General features: G+C 62.2%; 2 protein-coding genes across 2 annotated transcripts in view; both read left to right on the forward strand.

Annotated features, from left to right (window-relative positions):
- The window catches only part of L1CAM (L1 cell adhesion molecule), a 41,406-nt gene extending 35,141 nt beyond the window's left edge, over positions 1-6,265 (forward strand). Inside the window, 5 exon segments of the mRNA XM_069882716.1 lie at positions 187-351; positions 1,354-1,485; positions 2,633-2,705; positions 3,255-3,266; positions 5,361-6,265. Of these exon segments, the coding sequence (XP_069738817.1) occupies positions 187-351; positions 1,354-1,485; positions 2,633-2,705; positions 3,255-3,266; positions 5,361-5,562 (584 nt within the window). The 3' untranslated portion in view covers positions 5,563-6,265.
- Positions 6,266-7,533: 1,268 nt separating this feature from the next.
- Positions 7,534-20,240, forward strand: PDZD4 (PDZ domain containing 4). Its single transcript, XM_069882721.1, is given in 11 exon segments — positions 7,534-7,562; positions 7,808-8,002; positions 12,517-12,586; positions 12,735-12,833; positions 13,403-13,465; positions 13,540-13,641; positions 14,384-14,482; positions 14,742-14,867; positions 14,869-16,554; positions 16,556-16,873; positions 17,426-20,240. Coding segments are annotated over 10 exon segments (2,706 nt in total). The 3' UTR covers positions 16,793-16,873; positions 17,426-20,240.
- The last annotated feature ends 424 nt before the right edge of the window (positions 20,241-20,664 follow it).

Here is a 20,664-nt window from a genome sequence, read left to right on the forward strand (position 1 = left end):
TGGGGAGAGAAATTGAGTCTGGAGGTGGAGAAATGGGTTTTGGGGGGCAGAAATGGGGTTTAGGGGGGCAGAAATGGGGTCCGGAACCCCAGTAAAACCAGTGTGGGTGGCTGTGGGGTTTCGGGGGGGGGTCTCTGTGGGGTTTTGGGGGGCTCTGGGGGGTCCCTGACCCCCCCGTCCTCGCAGCGGAGCCGCGCTGGGAGCTCTCGGGTCGCGCCAACTCCTCGCTGGGCGAGTTCCGCGTGGGGGCCCTGCGCCCCGGGACCAGCTACCGCGTCCAGTTCGTGGGGCGCAACCACTCGGGGGAGAGGGTCCCCTTCTGGGAGAGCGTCGTGCTCACCAACGGCACCCGTGAGCCCCCCAAAAAACCCCAGCGGGGACCCCAAAAAACCCAGCGGGAACCCCAAAAAACCCAGCGGGAACCCCAAAAAACGCCTCCAGGGGGGCCAAAAAGAGCTCCAGGGAGCCCCAAAAGGCCTTCAGGGAACCAAAATCCCACCAGGGAGGCCAAAAAGACCTTCAGGGAGCCCCAAAATCCCACCAGGGAGCCCCAAAATCCCACCAGGGAGCCCCAAAAACCCAGCAGGAAGCCCAAAAACGCCTCCGGGGAGACCAAAAAGAGCTCCGGGGAGACCAAAAAGACCTTCGGGGAACCAAAAAAGCCACCAAGGAGACCAAAAAGACCTCCAGGGAGCCCCAAAAACCCACCAGGGAGCCCCAAAACCCACCAGGGAACCCCAAAAACCCAGCGGGAACCCCAAAAACGCCTCCGGGGAGACCAAAAAGAGCTCCGGGGAGCCCCAAAAGACTTTCGGGGAACCAAAAAAAAACACCAAGGAGACCAAAAAGACCTTCAGGGAGCCCCAAAAACCCACCAGGGAGCCCCAAAAACCCAGCAGGAACCCCAAAAACGCCTCCGGGGAGACCAAAAAGAGCTCCGGGGCGACCAAAAAGACCTTCGGGGAACCAAAAAAGCCACCAAGGAGACCAAAAAGACCTTCAGGGAACCCCAAAAACCCACCAGGGAGCCCCAAAAACGCCTCCGGGGAGACCAAAAAGACCTTCGGGGAACCAAAAATCCCACCAGGGAGCCCCAAAATCCCACCAGGGAACCCCAAAAACCCCCCAAGGACCCCAAACCCGCCTCCTTTTACCCTATAGAGACCCCAAAACCTCCTTTTTTTCACCCCATTGCCCCCCAACCCTCCCTTTTTCTCCTCATTTGGACTCCTGAACCCCCATTTTCTCCCAGGGGGGACCCCAAAACCCCCCTTTCTCTCACTGGGACCCCCCCCCAGGCCTCTGAAGGGGGGTCCCCCAAAATTCTCTGACCCCCCCCCCGTGCCCCCCCAGTGGTTCCAGGTCCCGCCGGCGGCTTCGCCACCGAGGGCTGGTTCATCGGCTTCGTTAGCGCCGTCGTCCTCCTCCTCCTCCTCCTCCTCATCCTCTGCTTCATCAAGCGCAGCAAGGGGGGCAAATACTCAGGTGAGACCCCCCCCAAAATCCCTTCTGACCCCCCCAAAATCCCTTCTGACCCCCCCAAAATCCCTTCTAACCTCCCCAAAATCCCTTCTGGGGCACCCGGGATCCCCACAAACCTCTCCTGATGTCCCCAAACTCTCCTGGGACCCCCCCAAACTCCTCTGTCCCCCCCAAAAAAAAACCTTCAGGGACCCTTGAGACTCCCCCATCCCCCCTTGGCCCCCCCAAAACCCCTTCTGACACCCCCAAAACTCCTTCTGACCCCCCCCAAATCCCTTCTGACCCCCCAAAAAGCCTCTCTGGGGCTCTTGGGACCCCCCCCCAGATCCCTCCTGATGTCCCCAAACACCCCTGGGACCCCCCAAACTCCTCTGTCCCCCCCAAAAAAAAAACATCTGGGACCCTTGGGACCCCCTGAACCCCCTTTTTCGCCCCTCCCCAAACCCCTCCTGACCCCCAAACACCCCTGGGACCCCCCAAACTCCTCTGCCCCCCCATCCAAACCCTTCTGGGACCCTCAGGACCCCCCAAAACCCCTTTACCCCCCCCAAAAAAAAACCCCTCCTAGTCCCCAAAACACCCCTGGGACCCCCTCTAACCCCCCTGGAGCCCCCCCAAACCCCTATTTGTCCCCCCAAAACCCTTCTGGGACACCCTCAAACCCCCCTGGAGCCCCCCCAAACCCCTATTTGTCCCCCCAAAACCCTTCTGGGACCCCCCAAACCCCCCTGGAGCCCCCCCAAACCCCTATTTGTCCCCCCAAAACCCTTCTGGGACCCCCTCAAACCCCCCTGGAGCCCCCCCAAACCCCTATTTGTCCCCCCCAATCCCTTCTGGGACCCCCTAAACCCCTCAGGGCCCCCAATTCTCAGTTTTGGGGGGGTCCCCAAGTTATAAGGGGGGGGTCCCTAAGCTGGTGGGGGTCCCCAAATAAAGGGGGGGGTCCCCAAGATTTGGGGGTGGGGGCAGTTAGGGGGGGACTCCAAGGTTTTAGGGGAGATCTGGTTGTTCCCTAAGGCTGAGGAGGGGGGTGGGGGAGAACTGCGGGGGCTCTGAGGGGTTTGGGGGGGCCCCGAGGGGTCCCCAAGGGTCGAGAGGGGGTTGGGGGGTCCCCAGGGCCCCCCCAAATCCCTTTGCCCCCCCCCTTTAGTGAAGGACAAGGAGGACACGCAGGCCGACTCGGAGGCGCGACCCATGAAGGACGAGACCTTCGGGGAGTACAGGTGGGTTTATGCAAATGAGGGGCCTCTAACGCTAATTAGAAGCTGGGGGGGTGTTAATTAGGGAGCGGGGGGGATGTTAATGAGGGGTCCGATTATTAAAACGAGGGGTCAGATTATGCAAATGAGGTGTGGAATTAAGCAAATGAGAGGTGGGGTCACGAATTGAGGGCGATCAAGAGCTGTTCTATGCAAATGAGGGGCTGGTTTGCTAATTAGAAGCTGGGGGGGTGTTAATTAGGGAGCAGGGCACGTTAATGAGGCATCCGATCATTTAAACGAGGTGTCGGATTATCCGAAACGAGGGCTGGGGTCGTGAAATCGTGGGGCTGAGATGCTAATTACCCCCTCAAACGAGGCACCGGAGCTCCCGGCACCCCCATAACCCCCCAGTTGCCCCCCCCCTCTAATTAATCCCGCTTGCTAATTACTCTCCTCCTCGTTTACTGCTCCCTCTCCCTGTTAATTACCCCCCAACCCTTCGTCTGTCTCTGCTTTTACCCCCTCCCAACCCCCCCCCCCCCCCCCACCCCGGCTGCTTTGGGAGCGCAGGTCGCTGGAGAGGTAAAGGGGGAACTGGGGGGCACTGGGAGGGACTGGGGGGGACTGGGGGGCACTGGGAGGGGCTGGGGGGCACTGGGGGGCACTGGGAGGGACTGGGGGGCACTGGGAGGGGCTGGGAAGAAGGGGGGTGGAGGGGGTGGGTGCCACCATCATGGTTGACGTTGGGTTTGGTGCCGATGATGGCGTCGGGGTCGGGTTTAGAGACGATTTTGATGCCATCGGGGTTGGTTTCGGTGCCGATGATGGTGTCAGGGTTGGGTTTGGTGGGATTGATGGGGTCAATGTTGGGTTTGGAGATGATTTTGATGCCGTCGGTGCTGGTTTCGGTGCTGATGATGGCGTCAGGGTTGGGTTTGGAGATGATTTTGATGCCATCGGGGTTGGTTTCGGTGCCGATTATGGCGTCGGGGTTGGGTTTGGTGGGATTGATGAGGTCAATGTTGGGTTTGGGGACAATTTTGATGCCGTTGGCGCTGGTTTCGGTGTCGATGATGGCGTCAGGGTTGGGTTTGGAGATGATTTTGTTGCCGTCGGTGCTGGTTTCGGTGTCGATGATGGCGTCAGGGTTGGGTTTGGTGGGGTTGATGGGGTCAATGTTGGGTTTAGAGACGATTTTGATGCCATCGGGGCTGGTTTCGGTGCCGATGATGGCGTCGGGGTTGGGTTTGGAGGGGTTGATGGGGTCAACGTTGGGTTTGGAGATGATTTTGATGCCATTGGTGCTGGTTTCGGTGTCGATGATGGCGTCAGGGTTGGGTTTGGTGGGGTTGATGGGGTCAATGTTGGGTTTAGAGACGATTTTGATGCCATCGGGGCTGGTTTCGGTGCCGATGATGGCGTCGGGGTTGGGTTTGGAGGGGTTGATGGGGTCAACGTTGGGTTTGGAGATGATTTTGATGCCATTGGTGCTGGTTTCGGTGCCGATGATGGCGTTGGGGTTGGGTTTGGTGGGGTTGATGGGGTCAATGTTGGGTTTGGAGATGATTTTGATGCCATCGGGGTTGGTTTCGGTGCCGATGATGGCGTCAGGGTTGGGTTTGGTGGGATTGATGAGGTCAATGTTGGGTTTGGGGACAATTTTGATGCCGTTGGCGCTGGTTTCGGTGTCGATGATGGCGTCAGGGTTGGGTTTGGTGGGATTGATGAGGTCAATGTTGGGTTTGGGGACAATTTTGATGCTGTTGGCGCTGGTTTCGGTGCCGATGATGGCGTCAGGGTTGGGTTTGGTGGGATTGATGAGGTCAATGTTGGGTTTGGGGACAATTTTGATGCCGTTGGCGCTGGTTTCGGTGTCGATGATGGCGTCAGGGTTGGGTTTGGAGATGATTTTGTTGCCATTGGTGCTGGTTTCGGTGTCGATGATGGCATCGGGGTTGGGTTTGGTGGGATTGATGGGGTCGATGTTGGTTTTGGGGACGATTTTGATGCCATCGGCGCTGGTTTCGGTGCCGATGATGGCATCGGGGTTGGGTTTGGTGGGGTTGATGGGGTCAATGTTGGGTTTGGAGATGATTTTGATGCCATCGGCGCTGGTTTCGGTGTCGATGATGGCGTCAGGGTTGGGTTTGGTGGGATTGATGAGGTCAATGTTGGGTTTGGGGACAATTTTGATGCCGTTGGCGCTGGTTTCGGTGTCGATGATGGCGTCAGGGTTGGGTTTGGAGATGATTTTGTTGCCATTGGTGCTGGTTTCGGTGTCGATGATGGCGTCGGGGTTGGGTTTGGTGGGATTGATGGGGTCAATATTGGGTTTGGAGATGATTTTGATGCCATTGGTGCTGGTTTTGGTGTCAATGACGGCGTCAGGGTTGGGTTTGGTGGGATTGATGGTGTCGATGTTGGTTTTGGGGACGATTTTGATGCCATCGGCGCTGGTTTCGGTGCCGATGATGGCGTTGGGGTTGGGTTTGGTGGGGTTGATGGGGTCAACGTTGGTTTTGGAGATGATTTTGATGCCGTTGGTGCTGGTTTTGGAGCCGATGACGGCGTCGGGGTTGGGTTTGGTGGGGTTGATGGTGTCGACGCTGGTTTTGGGGACGACTTTGCTGGCGTCGGGGTTGGGTTTGGTGACGCGTTCCCCCGCTGTCCCCGCAGCGACGGGGAGGAGAAGGCGTCGGGGAGCTCGGGGCGCTCGCTGGGGGCGCCGGGGGCGGCTCTGGGCAGCGACGACAGCCTGGCCGGCTACGGCGGCAGCGCCGACGTCCAGTTCAACGAGGACGGCTCCTTCATCGGCCAGTACAGCGGCACCCGCGGCTCCGGCCCCGCCAGCCCCTCCGCCCCCGCCCCCCTCGACTAGCCGCACCCCCACAACGGCCACCGGGACCCCAACGCGGCCACCAAGACCCCAACATGGCATCTAAGACCCCAACGCGGCCACCAGGACCCCAACGCGGCCACCAGGACACTAATATCATAACCAAGACCCCAACGCGGCCACCGGGACCCCAAGATGGCTACCGAGACCCCAGAATGGCCACCAGGACCCCCACGCGGCCACCAAGACCCCAACGTGGCTACCAAGACCCCAAAACAGCCACCAGGACCCCAACGTGGCCACTAGGACCCCAACGCAGCCACCAAGACCCCAATATGGCTACTGAGACCCCAGTGTGGCCACCAGGACCCCAATATGGCTACCAAGACCCCCCCCATGGCCACCAGGACCCCAACGCGGCCACCAGGACCCCAATATGGCCACCAAGACCCCAATATGGCTACCAGGACCCCCAACGTGGCTACCAGGACCCCCCCCACGGCCACCAGGCCCCCAATATGGCCACTGCCCCCCCCCCCATAACATTGGGGACCCCCCCATCACTGCCCCCCCCCCCCCCAAAGCCAAAGGGGGGTCCCCCAAATCCCCCTCCCTCCCCCCCCCCATTCCATCCCCCCCCCCTCCCAACAAAGGGGGGACCCCCAAGTGGGGGCAATGGGGGTGGGGGACCCCAAAGAGCCAAAAAAAAAAAGGGGGGGGGCCCCCCCATGCCCCCCCTCCCTCCCCCCAAAAAAATGGGGGTCCCGGGGTTCTCAACGGACCAAATCGAGGGGGGAGGGAAAGGGGGGGGGGGGTTGCCTCCCTTACCCCCTCCCCTTTGAGCCCCCCCCAACTTCTTGGGGTTCAGGGGGGGCCCCCAAACCTCCCCCCCACCCCCCCCCCGTATCTGAATGCATCTCACGGCGCGGCCTTGGCGACCCCCCCCCCCCACCCCGTGACCCCCCAAATTCTCGTCTGTGACCCCCAAAGCCCCCCCCAACCCCCAAAATGGGGGGTCTGGACCCCAAATTCTCCCCCTGGGACCCTAAATATCCCTCAAACCCCCCCAAAATGGGGGGTCTGGACCCCAAATTCACCCCCCATGACCCCCAAACCCCCCAAATGGGGGGTCTGGACCCCAAATTCACCCCCCATGACCCCCAAATCCCCCCCAAACCCCCCCCAAATGGGGGGTCTGGACCCCAAATTCACCCCCCCATGACCCCCAAACCCCCCAAATGGGGGGTCTGGACCCCAAATTCACCCCCTGGGACCCTAAATACCCCCTCAAACCCCCTCAAAATGGGGGGTCTGGACCCCAAATTCACCCCCGGGACCCTAAATACCCCCCACCCCCCCCCAAAATGGGGGGTCTGGACCCCAAATTCACCCCCCCATGACCCCCAAATCCCCCCCAAACCCCCCAAAATGGGGGGTCTGGACCCCAAATTCACCCCCTGGGACCCTAAACCCCCCCCCAACCCCCCCAGAAATGTGGGATCTGGACCCCAATTCCTCCCCAGGGCCCTAAATCCCCCCCCAACCCCCCATTTTGGGGGGGTCTGAACCCCAAATTCCCCCTCAAACCCCCCCCCCCCCCGTGTCGTAGCTTCGGTAGCGCCCCCCCCCCCATCCCCTATGGATCCCATACGTTATGTGCACCCTCCCCCCCCCTCCCCCCCCACCTCTCCGGGCCAGGAACGCAAAAAAACGGGGCCCCGAACCCCTTAAAAAAAACCCTAAAAAAACCGCGATTGAAATAAAGGAGGAAACGGGAAAAGAAGGGAGTGTTGGGGGAGTCACGTGACACGGGGGCGGTCACGTGACGGGGAGGGGCGCGCTCTGGGCGGTCACGTGACGGGGAGGGGCGCGCTCTCCTCCTTTGTCCCGCGGGAGGGCGTGGCCTCCCTTTTATAGACCTGCGGTCACGTGGTTTTTAGGTGGGCGTGGCCTCCTTTTAGTAGCCCCATATATGGGCGCCATCACGTGACGAGGGGGCGTGGCCAGTCCGCAATGTATCTCTATGGAGTGGGCGTGGCCTCGTTGGTTTGTGGGCGTGGCTAGATGCGCTGAGACTATATAAGGGGCGTGGCCTGTGGGGTCACGTGAGGGGGCGTGGCTCCCCCCACCCCCGGGCGCGGAGCCGCCGCCGCTCGCGGCCCCGAACCCCCTTTTTTTAAACCCAAACCGGGCTCCCCCCCCCCCCCCCCCCCCCAATTTTCTCTCCCCCCTCCCCCCCTTCACCCACCCGATGGGGGGAACCGGGGGGCTCCGGGGGGGCCCCGAGCGCGGGGGGAGGGGGGGGAGGAGGAGGAGGGGCTGAGGGCCCCCCGGGAGGAGGAGGAGGAGGAGGAGGAGGAGGAGGAGGTGGGGGGGGGGGGGTCCCCGGTTTAACCGGGGGAGGGGGGGGGGGGGGGACATGGGGTGCAACCTGTGCGTGGTGCGGAGCGCCGAGGAGCAGCGGCCCCGCCACGGCCGGCAGGTACCGGGGCTATAGGGGCCTTATAGGGGCCGTATAGGGGTCTATAGGGGCCATATGGGGCGATATAGGGGCTCTAGGGGTGGGATTGGGGGGTCCGGGGGGGGGTCCGGGGGTCTGTAAGGGTCTATTGGGGCGCTATAGGGGTGATATAGGGGGGTATGGGGGTCTATAAGGGGCTATAGGGGGGCTATAGGGGTGATATAGGGGGGTATGGGGGTCTATAAGGGGCTATAGGGGTGATATAGGGGGGTATGGGGTTCTATAGGGGTGATATAGGGGGGTGTGGGGGGGTATGGGGGTCTACTAGGCGATATAGGGGGCTCTAGGGGTGAGATAAGGGGCTATGGGGCGGGATTGGGGGGTCTGGGGTGGGTATGGGGGTCTATAGGGGCGATATAGGGGGATCTAGAGGTGATATAGGGGGCTCTAGGGGTGAGATAGGGGGGTACGGGGGGGTATGGGGGTCTGTAAGGGTCTCTAGAGGTGATATAGGGGGCTCTAGGGGTGAGATAAGGGGCTCTAGGGGCGGGATTGGGGGGTACGAGGGGGTATGGGGGTCTATAAGGGGCTATAGGGGCGATATAGGGAGCTATAGGGGTGATATAGGGGGTTCTAGGGGTGAGATAAGGGGCTACGGGGCGGGATTGGGGGGTACAGGGGGGTATGGGGTTCTATAGGGGTGATATAGGGGGGTGTGGGGGGGTATGGGGGTCTACTAGGCGATATAGGGGGCTCTAGGGGTGAGATAAGGGCTATGGGGCGGGATTGGGGGGTCTGGGGTGGGTATGGGGGTCTATAGGGGCGATATAGGGGGATCTAGAGGTGATATAGGGGGCTCTAGGGGTGAGATAGGGGGGTACGGGGGGGTATGGGGGTCTGTAAGGGTCTCTAGAGGTGATATAGGGGGCTCTAGGGGTGAGATAAGGGCTCTAGGGGCGGGATTGGGGGGTACGAGGGGGTATGGGGGTCTATAAGGGGCTATAGGGGCGATATAGGGAGCTATAGGGGTGATATAGGGGGTTCTAGGGGTGAGATAAGGGGCTACGGGGCGGGATTGGGGGGTACAGGGGGGTATGGGGGTCTGTAAGGGGCTATAGGGGCGATATAGGGGGCTATAGGGGTGATCTAGGGGGTTCTAGGGGTGAGATAAGGGGCTCTAGGGGCGGGATTGGGGGGTACGGGGGGTATGGGGGTCTATAAGGGGCTATAGGGGCGATATAGGGGGCTATAGGGGTGATATAGGGGGCTCTAGGCGGTGATATAGGGGGCTATGGGGCGGGATTGGGGGGTCCGGGGCGGGTATGGGGGTCTGTAAGGGTCTATAGGGGTGAGATAAGGGGCTCTAGGGCGGGATTGGGGGGTCCGGGGGGGGTATGGGGGTCTGTAAGGGTCTATAGGGGTGAGATAAGGGGCTCTAGGGGCGGGATTGGGGGGTCCGGGGCGGGTATGGGGGTCTGTAAGGGTCTATAGGGGTGAGATAAGGGGCTCTAGGGGCGGGATTGGGGGGTACAGGGGGGGTATGGTGGTCTATAAGGTGATATAGGAACGAAATAAGGGGCTGTAGGGGTGGTATGGGGGTCTGTAAGGGTCTATTGGGGCAATATAGAGGGCTATAAGGGCGATATAGGGGCTATAGGGGTGAGATAAGGGGCTATAAGGGGGTATGGCGGCCTATAAGGGGCTGTAAGGAGGGTCTGGGGGTCTATTGGGGTGACATAGGGGCTCTATAGGGGGCTATAAGGGCGAGGCGAGGCGCTGTAGGTGTGGGATAGGGAGGGATCGGGGGTGTATAGGTGTCTCTGAGGGGGTATAGGGGTGAGATAGGGGCTCTAGGTGTTTATTGGGGCTATAGGGGTCTATAGGGGCGAGATAAGGGGCTACAGGGGCAGTATGGGGGTCTATAAGGATTTATTGGGGTGATATGGGGGGGTATGGGGGCGAGATAAGGGGCTCTGGGACGAGATGGGGGTCCATAGGGGTGTGATAAGGGGATATAGGGGGGGTATGGGGGTCTGTAGGGGCAATATAGGAGGGTATAGGGGCTATACGGACAAGATAAGGGGCTATGGGGGTCTATAAGGGGCTATAGGGGCGATATAAGGGGTTATAGGGATGTTATGAGGGACATAAGGGATGTATAAAGGGCTATAATGGAGATATAAGGGAGTATATTGAGTCTGTAAGGGTCTATAGGGGCGATTGGGGGTATAGGGGGTCTATAAAGGTCAATGAGGGGTCTGTAGGGGAGTATAGGGGTATAAGAACTGTATGAGAGACAATAGCAGAGATGTAAGGGAATATGGGGGGGTCTATAAGGTCTCTATAGGGGGAAACGGGAGGTATAGGGGGTCTATAATGCTCTATATGGGGGATATAAGGGGTCTGTAATGGTCTGTGAGGTGTATGGGGTCTACAACGGTCTATAGGGGGATATGAGGGGGATATGGGGGTCTGGGGGGCTCTATGGGGCCCTATGGGGGAGTCTGGGGGGCTATAGCGGCTCTATGGGGCCCTATGGGGGGGCTATGGGGCTCTATAGGGGTCTGGGGGCCCTATAGGGGACTATGGGGGGGTCGGGGGGGCTATAGGGGCTCCATAGGGGGGGCTATGGGGCTCTATAGGGGTCTGGGGGGCTCTATATGGGCTATGGGTGGGTCTGGGGGGGCTATAGGGGCTCCATGGGGGGGGCTATGGGGCTCTATAGGGGTCTGGGGGCTCTATATGGGCTATGGGTGGGTCTGGGGGGGCTATAGGGGCTCCATGGGGGGGGCTATGGGGCTCTATAGGGGTCTGGGGGGGCCTATAGGGGGGTCTGGGGGGCTATAGGGGCTCCGTGGGATGGGGCTATAGGGCTCTATAGGGGTCTGGGGGGCTCTATATGGGCTATGGGGGGGGCTATAGGGGCTCCATGGGGGGGCTATGGGGCTCTATAGGGGTCTGGGGGGCCCTATAGGGACTATAGGGGGGTCTGGGGGGGCTATAGGGGCTCCATAGGGGGGGCTATGGGGCTCTATAGGGGTCTGGGGGGCCCTATAGGGACTATAGGGGGGTCTGGGGGGCTCTATTGTGGGGGGGGTCCCCCCCTCCAGCCCCGCCCACCTCCCCACCGGTTACCATGGCAACCGTTGCCGGGCGAGCATCAGACAATGGATGGGGGGGGGGGCGCTCTGAGCCCCCCCCTTGAAACGAAAAGGTTGGGGGGGGGGGTCAAGAGGGGGTTGAGGACCACCCCCCCCCCCCCCCAAAATGAGGGGGGGGGGTCTGTGTTTTTGGGGGGGTCCTGAAGGGGGATTTGGGGGGGGGGGGGGTTGAGAGGGTTTTGGGGGTCTGGGGGGGGGGTTTAGGGTGCCTTGACCCCCCCCTTTTTTGTTTCTATCCCCCCCCCCAGGTTGCTGGGAAGGAGTCGTCGCGGCGAGGGGGGGTCCCGCGGGGGGGCCGCGAGCCCTGGTGCTGCAGGTTTTGCGCCGTAGCCCCCGCGCCCCCCCCCATGGGTCTGGGGGTGCGGGGGGGGGGGTGGCGGCCAACGGGGGGCCCCCCGGGACCCCCCAAACCTCCCGGCTGCCCCCCACCCCCTGCAGCCCTGGGGGGGGGCGGGGGGGGGCTGGTCGATAGCGGCACCCAGACCGACATCAGCTTCGGGGGGGCGAGAAGTGAGTTTGGGGGGGCTGGGAACCCAAAAGGGGGTAGAGGTTGGAAATTGGGGTCCTGGGGAGGAAATTGGGGTCCTGGGGGGCAAAAAGGGGGTCTGGGGGGGGAAGGGAACCCCAAAAAGGGTCCTGGGGGGGAAGTTGGGGTCCTGGGGGGGAAATTGGGTCCTGGGGGGCAAAAAGGGGGTCTGGGGGGGGAAGGGACCCCCAAAAAGGGGTCTGGGGGGGGGAAATTGGGGGTCTGGGGGAGGTTAAGGGAGATTGGGGGGCTGGGGGGGGCAGGGAGCCCAAAAAGGGAGTTTTGGGGGGGAAATTGGGGTCCTGGGGGGGCAAAAAGGGGAGGGAGGGGAGATTGGGGGGCTGGGGGGGGGCAGGGACCCCCAAAAAGGGGGTCCTAGGGGGGGAAATTGGGGTCCTGGGGGGAAATTGGGGTCTGGGGGGGGCAAAAAGGGGGTTTGGGGGGGAAGGGAACCCCAAAAAGGGGTCCTGGGGGGAAATTGGGGTCCTGGGGGGGAAAAAAAGGGGAGGGAGGGGGAGACTGGGGGCTGAGGGGGGGCAGGGACCCCCAAAAAGGGGTCCTAGGGGGGAAATTGGGGTCCTGGGGGAAAATTGGGGTCCTGGGGGGGCAAAAAGGGGGTTTGGGGGGGAAGGGAACCCAAAAAGGGGTCCTAGGGGGGAAATTGGGGTCCGGGGGGGGGGCAAAAAAGGGGTCGGGGGGGGCAGGGACCCCCAAAAAGGGGGGAGTGGGGGGTTAATTGAGGTGCTGGGGAGGGAATTGGGGGTCCCCATGGGGCTGGGGGGGGGGTTTAAAGTGGGGGGGTTAAAGGGACCCCCCCCCCCCCCCTTCAATGTTCCCCCCCAAAACAGGGACCCCCAGGACTATTTGGACCCCACGGATTTGGGGGACCCCGAGCGCCCCGAGGAGCTGGAGTATGAGGTGGGGGGGGGGCAAAAAGGGGTCTGGGGGGGGCAAAAAGGGGTCTGGGGGGGCAAAAAGGGGGTCTGGGGGGGCAAAAAGGGGTCTGGGGGGGCAAAAAGGGGGGTACCCTGCCCCCCCCCCCCTTTTTGATTAATGGGGGGGTCAGGAGGTGGAATTGTGGAAAGCGAATCGCGGCGAGAAGTTGGGGCTCACCCTGTGCTACCGAACGGACGGCGAGGAGGACGGAGGCATCTACGTGGGGGAGGTGAAAATGGGGGGGGGGGGGGCACCCCAAAAAAATAGGGGGTCTTGGGGGGTCAGGGGGCTCGAAATGGGGGGTTTGGGGGGGTTGGAAGTGTCAAAAGGGGGGTTGGGGGGGGAATTGGGGTCCTGGGGGGGGAAATTGGGGGTAAAAAAGGGGGTTGGGGGGGCAAAAAGGGGGTCCTGGGGGGGGGGAACCCCAAAAGAAAAGTTGGGGGGGGAGTCAGGGAGCTGGAAATGGGGTTTTGGGGGGTTGGAAGTGTCAAAAAGGGGGGGGTTGGGGGGGGAATTGGGGTCCTGGGGGGGTGGAATTGGGGTTTGGGGGGGTGGGAGGGGAAATTGGGGAGTCGGGGGGGCAGAGAGCCCTAAAAAAGAGGATTGGGGGGGGATTTTGGGGGTGGGGGGGGCAAAAAGGGGGGGAAGAGAGAGACTGGGGGTCCTGGGGACCCCAAAACAGGGTCCTGGGGGGGGAATTGGGGTTCCCAGTGGGTCTGGGGGGGGTTGGAAATCGGGGTGGGGGGTGGATTTGGGGGTCCTGACCCCCCCTTTTTTTTAAACCCCCCCCCCCCCCAGGTGAACCCCAACAGCATCGCGGCCAAGGACGGTCGGATCCGCGAGGGTGACCGCATCGTCCAGGTGGGTTTTCAGGGGGTCCCTGTCCCCCCCTGGAGGGGTTTTGGGGGGGTCCCCACTCACCTGTCCCCCCCCAGATTAACGGGGTGGAGGTGCAGGACCGGGAGGAGGCGGTGGCCTCGTTAACGAGGGAGCAGCAAACGAGCATCTCGCTCCTGCTGGCGCGCCCCGAAAGTCGGGTAAGGGGGGGGGGGGTGTGTGAAATTTGGGGGGGCCTGGGGGGGGGCCTGAGGGTCCTTTTGGGGGTCCTGAGGGTCCTTTGGGGGGGTCTGGGGGGGGTCTGGGGGGGGTTCTGAGAGTCGTTGAGGGGGTTTGGGGGGATCCTGAGGGTCTTTTGGAAGGTTCTAGGGGGGTTTTGGGGGGGGGCCTGAGGGTCCCTGGGGGGGTTTTGGGGGGTCCTAGTGGGGCTGAGGTGGGTCCTGAGGGTCCTTTTGGGGCTCCTGGAGGGCTTGGGGGGCTCCTGAGGGTCCCTAGGGGGGGTTGTGGGGGGTCCTGAGGGTCCTTTGGGGGGGTCCTGAGGGTCCCTGGGGGGGTCTTAGGGGGTCCTGAGGGTCCTTTGGGGGGGTCCTGAGGGTCCTTTGAGGGGTTTTAGGGGGTCCTGAGGGTCTCTGAGAGGGTTTGGGGGGTACTGAGGGTCTTTTTCGTGGTCCTGGGGGGGGATTTGGGGGTGTCCTGAGGGGTTTTGGGGGGGTTTGAGGGGGCTCTTGAGGGTCCTTAGGGGGTTTGGGGGGGTCCTGAGGGTCCTTGGGGGGGGTCCTAGGGGGTTTCAGGGGGTCCTGAGGGTCCTTGGGGGGGTTTAGGGGGGTCCTGGGGGTGTTTGGGGGCTCCTAAGGGTCCTTGGAGGGGTTTGGGGGTCCTGGGGGGGTCGCAGGGGGGTAATTGGGGTCGGTGACCCCCCCTTTTTGCCCCCCCCCCCCCAAGCGCTGGAAGGACAGCGACCGCGAGGATTTCTTGGACGATTTCGGCTCCGAGGAGGACGGAGAGATGGGGGGGGGGGGGGCCTGGACCCCCCCGGGGCAGGTGGGGGGCACTGGGGGGGTCCTGGGGGGGGGTATTTGGGGGGCTGGGGGGGGGAAATGGGGGGTTTGGGGGGGTCTGGGGGGAGAAAATGGGGGTTTGGGGGGGGTAAATGGGGGCTTGGGGGGGTAGAAGGGGGCTTGGGGGGGTCTGGAAAGGGGAAAAGGGGGTTTTGAGGGAGAAAAAGGGGGTTTTAGGGGGTCTGGAGGGGGAAATTGGGGTGTGGGGGGGTCCTCACCCCTCCTGACCCCCCCCCAACCAGCCCCCCAGCCCCGCGACCCCCCAGGCCCGGACGGAGCCGGACAGCGGGGTGGGACGGACGGACGAGAGCGCCCGGAACGACGAGAGCTCCGAGCAGGGGGGGGACGGGGACAGGACCCCCCCCCCCGCCCCCCAGGGCCCCCCGAGGGGCCCCCCCCGCCCCCCAAAAACCCCGCCTCCCAAAACCCGGAGCCGGAGCAGAAAGCGGATTCGGAGCCGGAGGGGGAAGACCCGGAGCTGGATTGGAAAGCGGATTCGGAGCGGGAAGAGCCGGAGGTGAAAGTGGATTTGGAAGCAGAAGCACAAGACCCGGAACTGGAATGGAGACGGGAACGGGAGCAACAAGACCCGGAGCCGGAACGGGCAGCAGAGTCGGGAATGGAGCCGCAAGACCCGGAGCTGGAGCCGGAGTGGGGAGAGCTGGAAGCGGAGCTGCAAGACCCGGATCCGGATCGAGCTCGAGCTCCGGAGGGGGGCGGGGAGGGGGCGTGGGAAGAGCCGGAGCCGGAGGGACCTCGGGATCAGGATTCAGCCCCGGGGGAAGGAGCGGAGCGGGAAGCGGATCGGGATTTGTGTCTGGGGGAAGAGCCGGAAGCGGATCTGGTCCTGGAGCAGGATTCGGGTCCATGGGAAGACCTGGAGGCGGAGGGAGCCCAGGATCGGGATTCGCACCCAATGGAAGATGTGGAACTGGATCCAGTCCCGGATTGGGATTTGTGCCTGACGGAAGACCCGGAGCTGGAATGTGCCCAGGATCAGGATTCACATCTGACGGAAGACCCGGAGGCGGAGGCAGCTCCGGCTTCTCACCTGCTGGAAAACCTGGAGCCGGGTCCAATCTCGGATCAGGCCTCACCCCCGGTGGAAGACCCGGAGCTGGGACAGACCCAGGATCAGGATTCCTGCCTGATGGAAGACCCGGAACCAACCCGGGATCCGGATTCACCCCCAATGGACGAACTGGATCCGGGTTTGGGTCGAACGGAAGACCCGGAGCTGGAACGGAGCCGGGATCTGGATTTGGGTCGAACGGAAGACCCGGAGCTGGAATTGATCCGGGATCTGGATTTGGGTCGAATGGAAGACCCGGAGCTGGAACGGACACGGGATCTGGATTTGGGTCCAATGGAAGACCTGGCATGGACTCCGGATCCGGCTTTGGGTCGAACGGAAGACCCGGAGCTGGATTAGACCCAGGGCCCGGCTTCCCTCCGGGAACGAACCCATCGGGCTTCGCGCCCGCTGGCCGACCTGTCGCCGGCCTGGGCCCCGCCTCGCCGGCCTCGGTGCCGGGGTTAAGCGCGGCCGAGCTGCGCCGCTACCGCCACCTGCGCAGCCGGCTGAGCGCGGCGGCCTCGGGCCGGGGGGAGCTGGCGCTGCTGGAGGAGGAGCTGCGGCACCTCGAGTTCAAGTGGCGGCACCTCCTGCGGGCGCAGAAGATGGAGCGGCTGCGCCAGCGCTGCCTGCGGGCCTGGCTGGAAGCCGCCGCCGGCGCCGGCGCCGCCGCCGAAGCGGGCCTGGCCGACATCTCGGAGGCTCCCGAGGGCGAGAGCACCAGCGCGTACCACACGGGCGAGAGCTGCCGCAGCTCCCCGCTGCGGGCCCTGCAGCCGGCGCCCCCCAGCGCCTCGGGCGGCGCCAAGGGGGCTCGCGGCAAGCGGCCCGGCCGCGACCGGCTGCTCAAGGCTCGCGCCATCAAGATCCTGGAGGAGCGCGGCGGCGGCTCCACCACGGACGACGACGCCCGCAGCGAGCTGAAAACCGGCCGCTACTGGAGCCGCGAGCAGCGCAAGCAGCACCTGGCGCGCGCCCTGCGAGCAGCGGCGCCGCAGGGAGATGCTGCTGCAGGGCCGAGCGGAGCCCGCGGCCGCCGCCGCCGCCGGTGCCGCCTCAGGAGGTTCCGAGGGGCCCCCCGGGAAGCGGGGGCCGAGGAAGAGGAGCCGGCGCATCCTGGATAACTGGGTGGCCATCCAGGAGATGTTGGCCAGGGGGGCGCGGGACCCCGACGGCGCCCGCAGCTACAACCCCCTGCTCTCCGTCACCACCGTCTGAGGAGGTTTAGGGACCTTATCCCTCCGCCCGCGCCCCCCGAGGTGGGGTACGGGGTCGTTCCCTTCCATTGCTGCCCCCCAAGTTGGGCTTGGGGGCCTCTTTCCCTCTGTCTCTGCCTCCCAAGTTGAGTTTTGGGGTCCCTCCCCACATTTCTGCCCCCCAAGTTGAGTTTTGGGGTCCTTCCCCACATTGCTGCCCCCCAAGTTGGGTTTTGAGGCCCCGTTCCCTCTGTTTTCACCCCCCAAGTTGAGTTTTGGGGGTGACTCAATGCTCTTGGTGCTCCCCAACCCTCTGTTTCTCCTCCTTCTGCCCCCCAACTTGGGTTTTAGGGCCCCTTTCGCTCCATCTTTGCCCCCCCAAGTTGGGTTTTGGGGCCTCTTTCCCTCTGTCTCTGCCTCCCAAGTTGAGTTTTGGGGCCCCTTTCCCTCTGTCTCTGACCCCCAAGTTGAGTTTTGGGGCCCCTTTCCCTCTGTCTCTGCCCCCCAAGTTGAGTTTTGGGGTCCCTCCCCACATTGCTGCCCCCCAAGTTGGGTTTTGGGGCCCCTTTCTGTCTGTCTTTGCCCCCCAAGTTGAGTTTTGGGGGTCACTCAACACTCTTGGTGCTCCCCAACCCTCTGGTTTTGCCCCCCAAAGTTGGGTTTTAGGGCCCCGTTCCCTCCGTCTCTGCCCCCCAAGTTGAGTTTTGGGGTCCTTCCCCCACATTCCTGCCCCCCAAGTTGGGTTTTGAGGCTCTTTTTCCTCTGTTTTCGCCCCCTAAGTTGGGTTTTGGGGCCCCTTTCCCTCTGTTTTCACCCCCCAAGTTGAGTTTTGGGGGCGACTCAATGCTCTTGGTGCTCCCCAACCCTCTCTTTCTCCTCCTTCTGCCCCCCAAGTTGGGTTTTGGGGCCCCTTTCCCTCCGTCTCTGCCCCCCAAGTTGAGTTTTGGGGTCCCTCCCCACATTGCTGCCCCCTAAGTTGGGTTTTGGGGCCCCTTTTCCTCCGTTTTCACCCCCCAAGTTGAGTTTTGGGGGCGACTCAACGCTCTTGGTGCTCCCCAACCCTCTGTTTCCCCTCCTTCTGCCCCCCAAGTTGGGTTTTGGGGCCCCTTTCCCTCCGTCTCTGCCCCCCAAGTTAAGTTTTGGGGTCCTTCCCCCACATTTCTGCCCCCCAAGTTGAGTTTTAGGGCCCCTTTCCCTCCGTCTCTGCCCCCCAAGTTGAGTTTTGGGGTCCCTCCCCCACATTGCTGCCCCCCAAGTTGGGTTTTGAGGCTCTTTTTCCTCTGTTTTCGCCCCCCAAGTTGGGTTTTGGGGCCCCTTTCCCTCTGTCTCTGCCTCCCAAGTTGGGTTTTGGGGCCCCTTTTCCTCCGTCTCTGCCCCCCAAGTTAAGTTTTGGGGTCCCTCCCCCACATTTCTGCCCCCCAAGTTGAGTTTTAGGGCCCCTTTTCCTCCGTCTCTGCCCCCCAAGTTGAGTTTTGGGGTCCCTCCCCACATTGCTGCCCCCCAAGTTGGGTTTTGGGGCCCCTTTCTGTCTGTCTTTGCCCCCCAAGTTGAGTTTTGGGGGTCACTCAACACTCTTGGTGCTCCCCAACCCTCTGTTTTTGCCCCCCAAGTTGGATTTTGGGGCCTCTTTCCCTCCGTCTCTGCCCCCCAAGTTGAGTTTTGGGGTCCTTCCCCCACATTCCTGCCCCCCAAGTTGGGTTTTGGGGCCCCTTTCCCTCTGTTTTCGCTCCCCAAGTTGGGTTTTGGGGGTCACTCAACACTCTTGGTGCTCCCCAACCCTCTGTTTCCCCTCCTTCTGCCCCCCAAGTTGGGTTTTAGGGCCCCTTTTCCTCCGTCTCTGCCCCCCAAGTTGAGTTTTGGGGTCCCTCCCCACATTCCTGCCCCCCCAAGTTGGGTATTAGGGCCCCGTTCCCTCCATTTTTGCCCCCCAAGTTGAGTTTTGGGGGTCACTCAACGCTCTTGGTGCTCCCCAACCCTCTCTTTCTCCTCCTTCTGCCCCCCAAGTTGGGTTTTGGGGTCCTTCCCCCACATTCCTGCCCCCCAAGTTGAGTTTTACGGCCCCGTTCCCTCCGTCTCTGCCCCCCAAGTTGGGTTTTGGGGCCCTTTCCCTCTGTCTCTGCCCCCCAAGTTGAGTTTTGGGGTCCCTCCCCACATTGCTGCCCCCCAAGTTGGGTTTTGGGGCCCCTTTCCCTCTGTTTTCACCCCCCAAGTTGAGTTTTGGGGGTCACTCAACACTCTCGGTGCTCCCCAACCCTCTGTTTTTGCCCCCCAAGTTGAGTTTCGGGGTCCTTCCCCATATTCCTGCCCCCCAAGTTGAGTTTTGGGGCCCCTTTTCCTCCGTCTCTGCCCCCCAAGTTGGGTTTTGGGGTCCTTCCCCCACATTCCTGCCCCCCAAGTTGGGTTTTGAGGCTCTTTTTCCTCTGTTTTCACCCCCTAAGTCGAGTTTTGGGGCCCCTTTCCCTCCGTCTCTGCCCCCCAAGTTGGGTTTTGGGGCCCCTTTCCCTCTGTTTTCACCCCCCAAGTTGAGTTTTGGGGGTCACTCAACACTCTTGGTGCTCCCCAACCCTCTGTTTCCCCTCCTTCTGCCCCCCAAGTTGGGTTTTGGGGCCCCTTTCCCTCTGTTTTTGCCCCCCAAGTTGGGTTTTGGGGCCCCTTTCCCTCCGTCTCTGCCCCCCAAGTTGAGTTTTGGGGTCCTTCCCCCACATTCCTGCCCCCCAAGTTGAGTTTTGGGGCCCCTTTCCCTCTGTCTCTGCCCCCCAAGTTGAGTTTTGGGGTCCCTCCCCACATTGCTGCCCCCTAAGTTGGGTTTTGGGGCCCCTTTCCCTCTGTTTTCACCCCCAAGTTGAGTTTTGGGGGTGACTCAACGCTCTTGGTGCTCCCCAACCCTCTCTTTCTCCTCCTTCTGCCCCCCAAGTTGGGTTTTGGGGCCCCTTTCGCTCTATCTTTGCCCCCCCAAGTTGGGTTTTGGGGCCTCTTTCCCTCTGTCTCTGCCCCCCAAGTTGAGTTTTGGGGCCCCTTTCCCTCCGTCTCTGCCCCCCAAGTTGAGTTTTGGGGTCCTTCCCCATATTCCTGCCCCCCAAGTTGGGTTTCGGGGCCCCTTTCCCTCTGTTTTTGCCCCCCAAGTTGACTTTGGGGTCCCCCCCCCTTTCTCTCTTTGACCCCCAAGGGCTCCAACTTTGGGGTCCCCCCCCAGCTTAACTTTGGGGGTTCCCCACGTAGCTAATGGGGCCCTGGGGGGTTTATTTCCCCCCCCCTATAAACTTTGGGGTCCCCCCCTTTGTGTCTCCCCCACCCCCCCCCAAGCACAAGGGTTGGGGTCCCCCCACCCCTCCCCCTCCAATTTTGGGGTCCCCCCCTCGTTGTTGTCTGTGAATGTGTCGCTTTTGGGGTTATTTTGGGGTGTTTTAGGGGTTTTTGGGGTTTTTTTTTGGGGGGGGGAATAAAGCGAAGACTCATTTCTACTCGTTGCACCCCAGATTCAAGCCTCGTCCTGGGGGGGGGGACCCCAAAATCCACCCCCTCCCCCCAAAATATACACCCCAAAAACCCCCTTTAAGCCCCCATCTCCCCCAAAATAACCCTCCTGAACCTCCTAATTACCCCCAATCCCACTAATTACCCCCCAAATCCACCCCCAACCCCCTAATTATCCCCTGAACCCCCAAATCCAACCCCTGAACCCCCAAAATCCCCCCCAGACCCTCCTTTAAAACCCTCAACCCCGCTAATTACCCTCTAACCCCCCCCAATTCCCCCCTTAACGCCCCAAATCCCACTAATTACCCCCTTAAGCCCCCCCCCAAAACCCTCCCTGCCCCCCAAAATCCACCCCCTGAACCCCAAATCCAACCCCTGAACCCCAAAATCCCTCCAACTCCACTAATTAACCTCTAA

This window comes from Phaenicophaeus curvirostris, unplaced genomic scaffold (genome assembly GCF_032191515.1).
Source record: "Phaenicophaeus curvirostris isolate KB17595 unplaced genomic scaffold, BPBGC_Pcur_1.0 scaffold_299, whole genome shotgun sequence".
Classification (NCBI taxonomy): domain Eukaryota; kingdom Metazoa; phylum Chordata; class Aves; order Cuculiformes; family Cuculidae; genus Phaenicophaeus; species Phaenicophaeus curvirostris.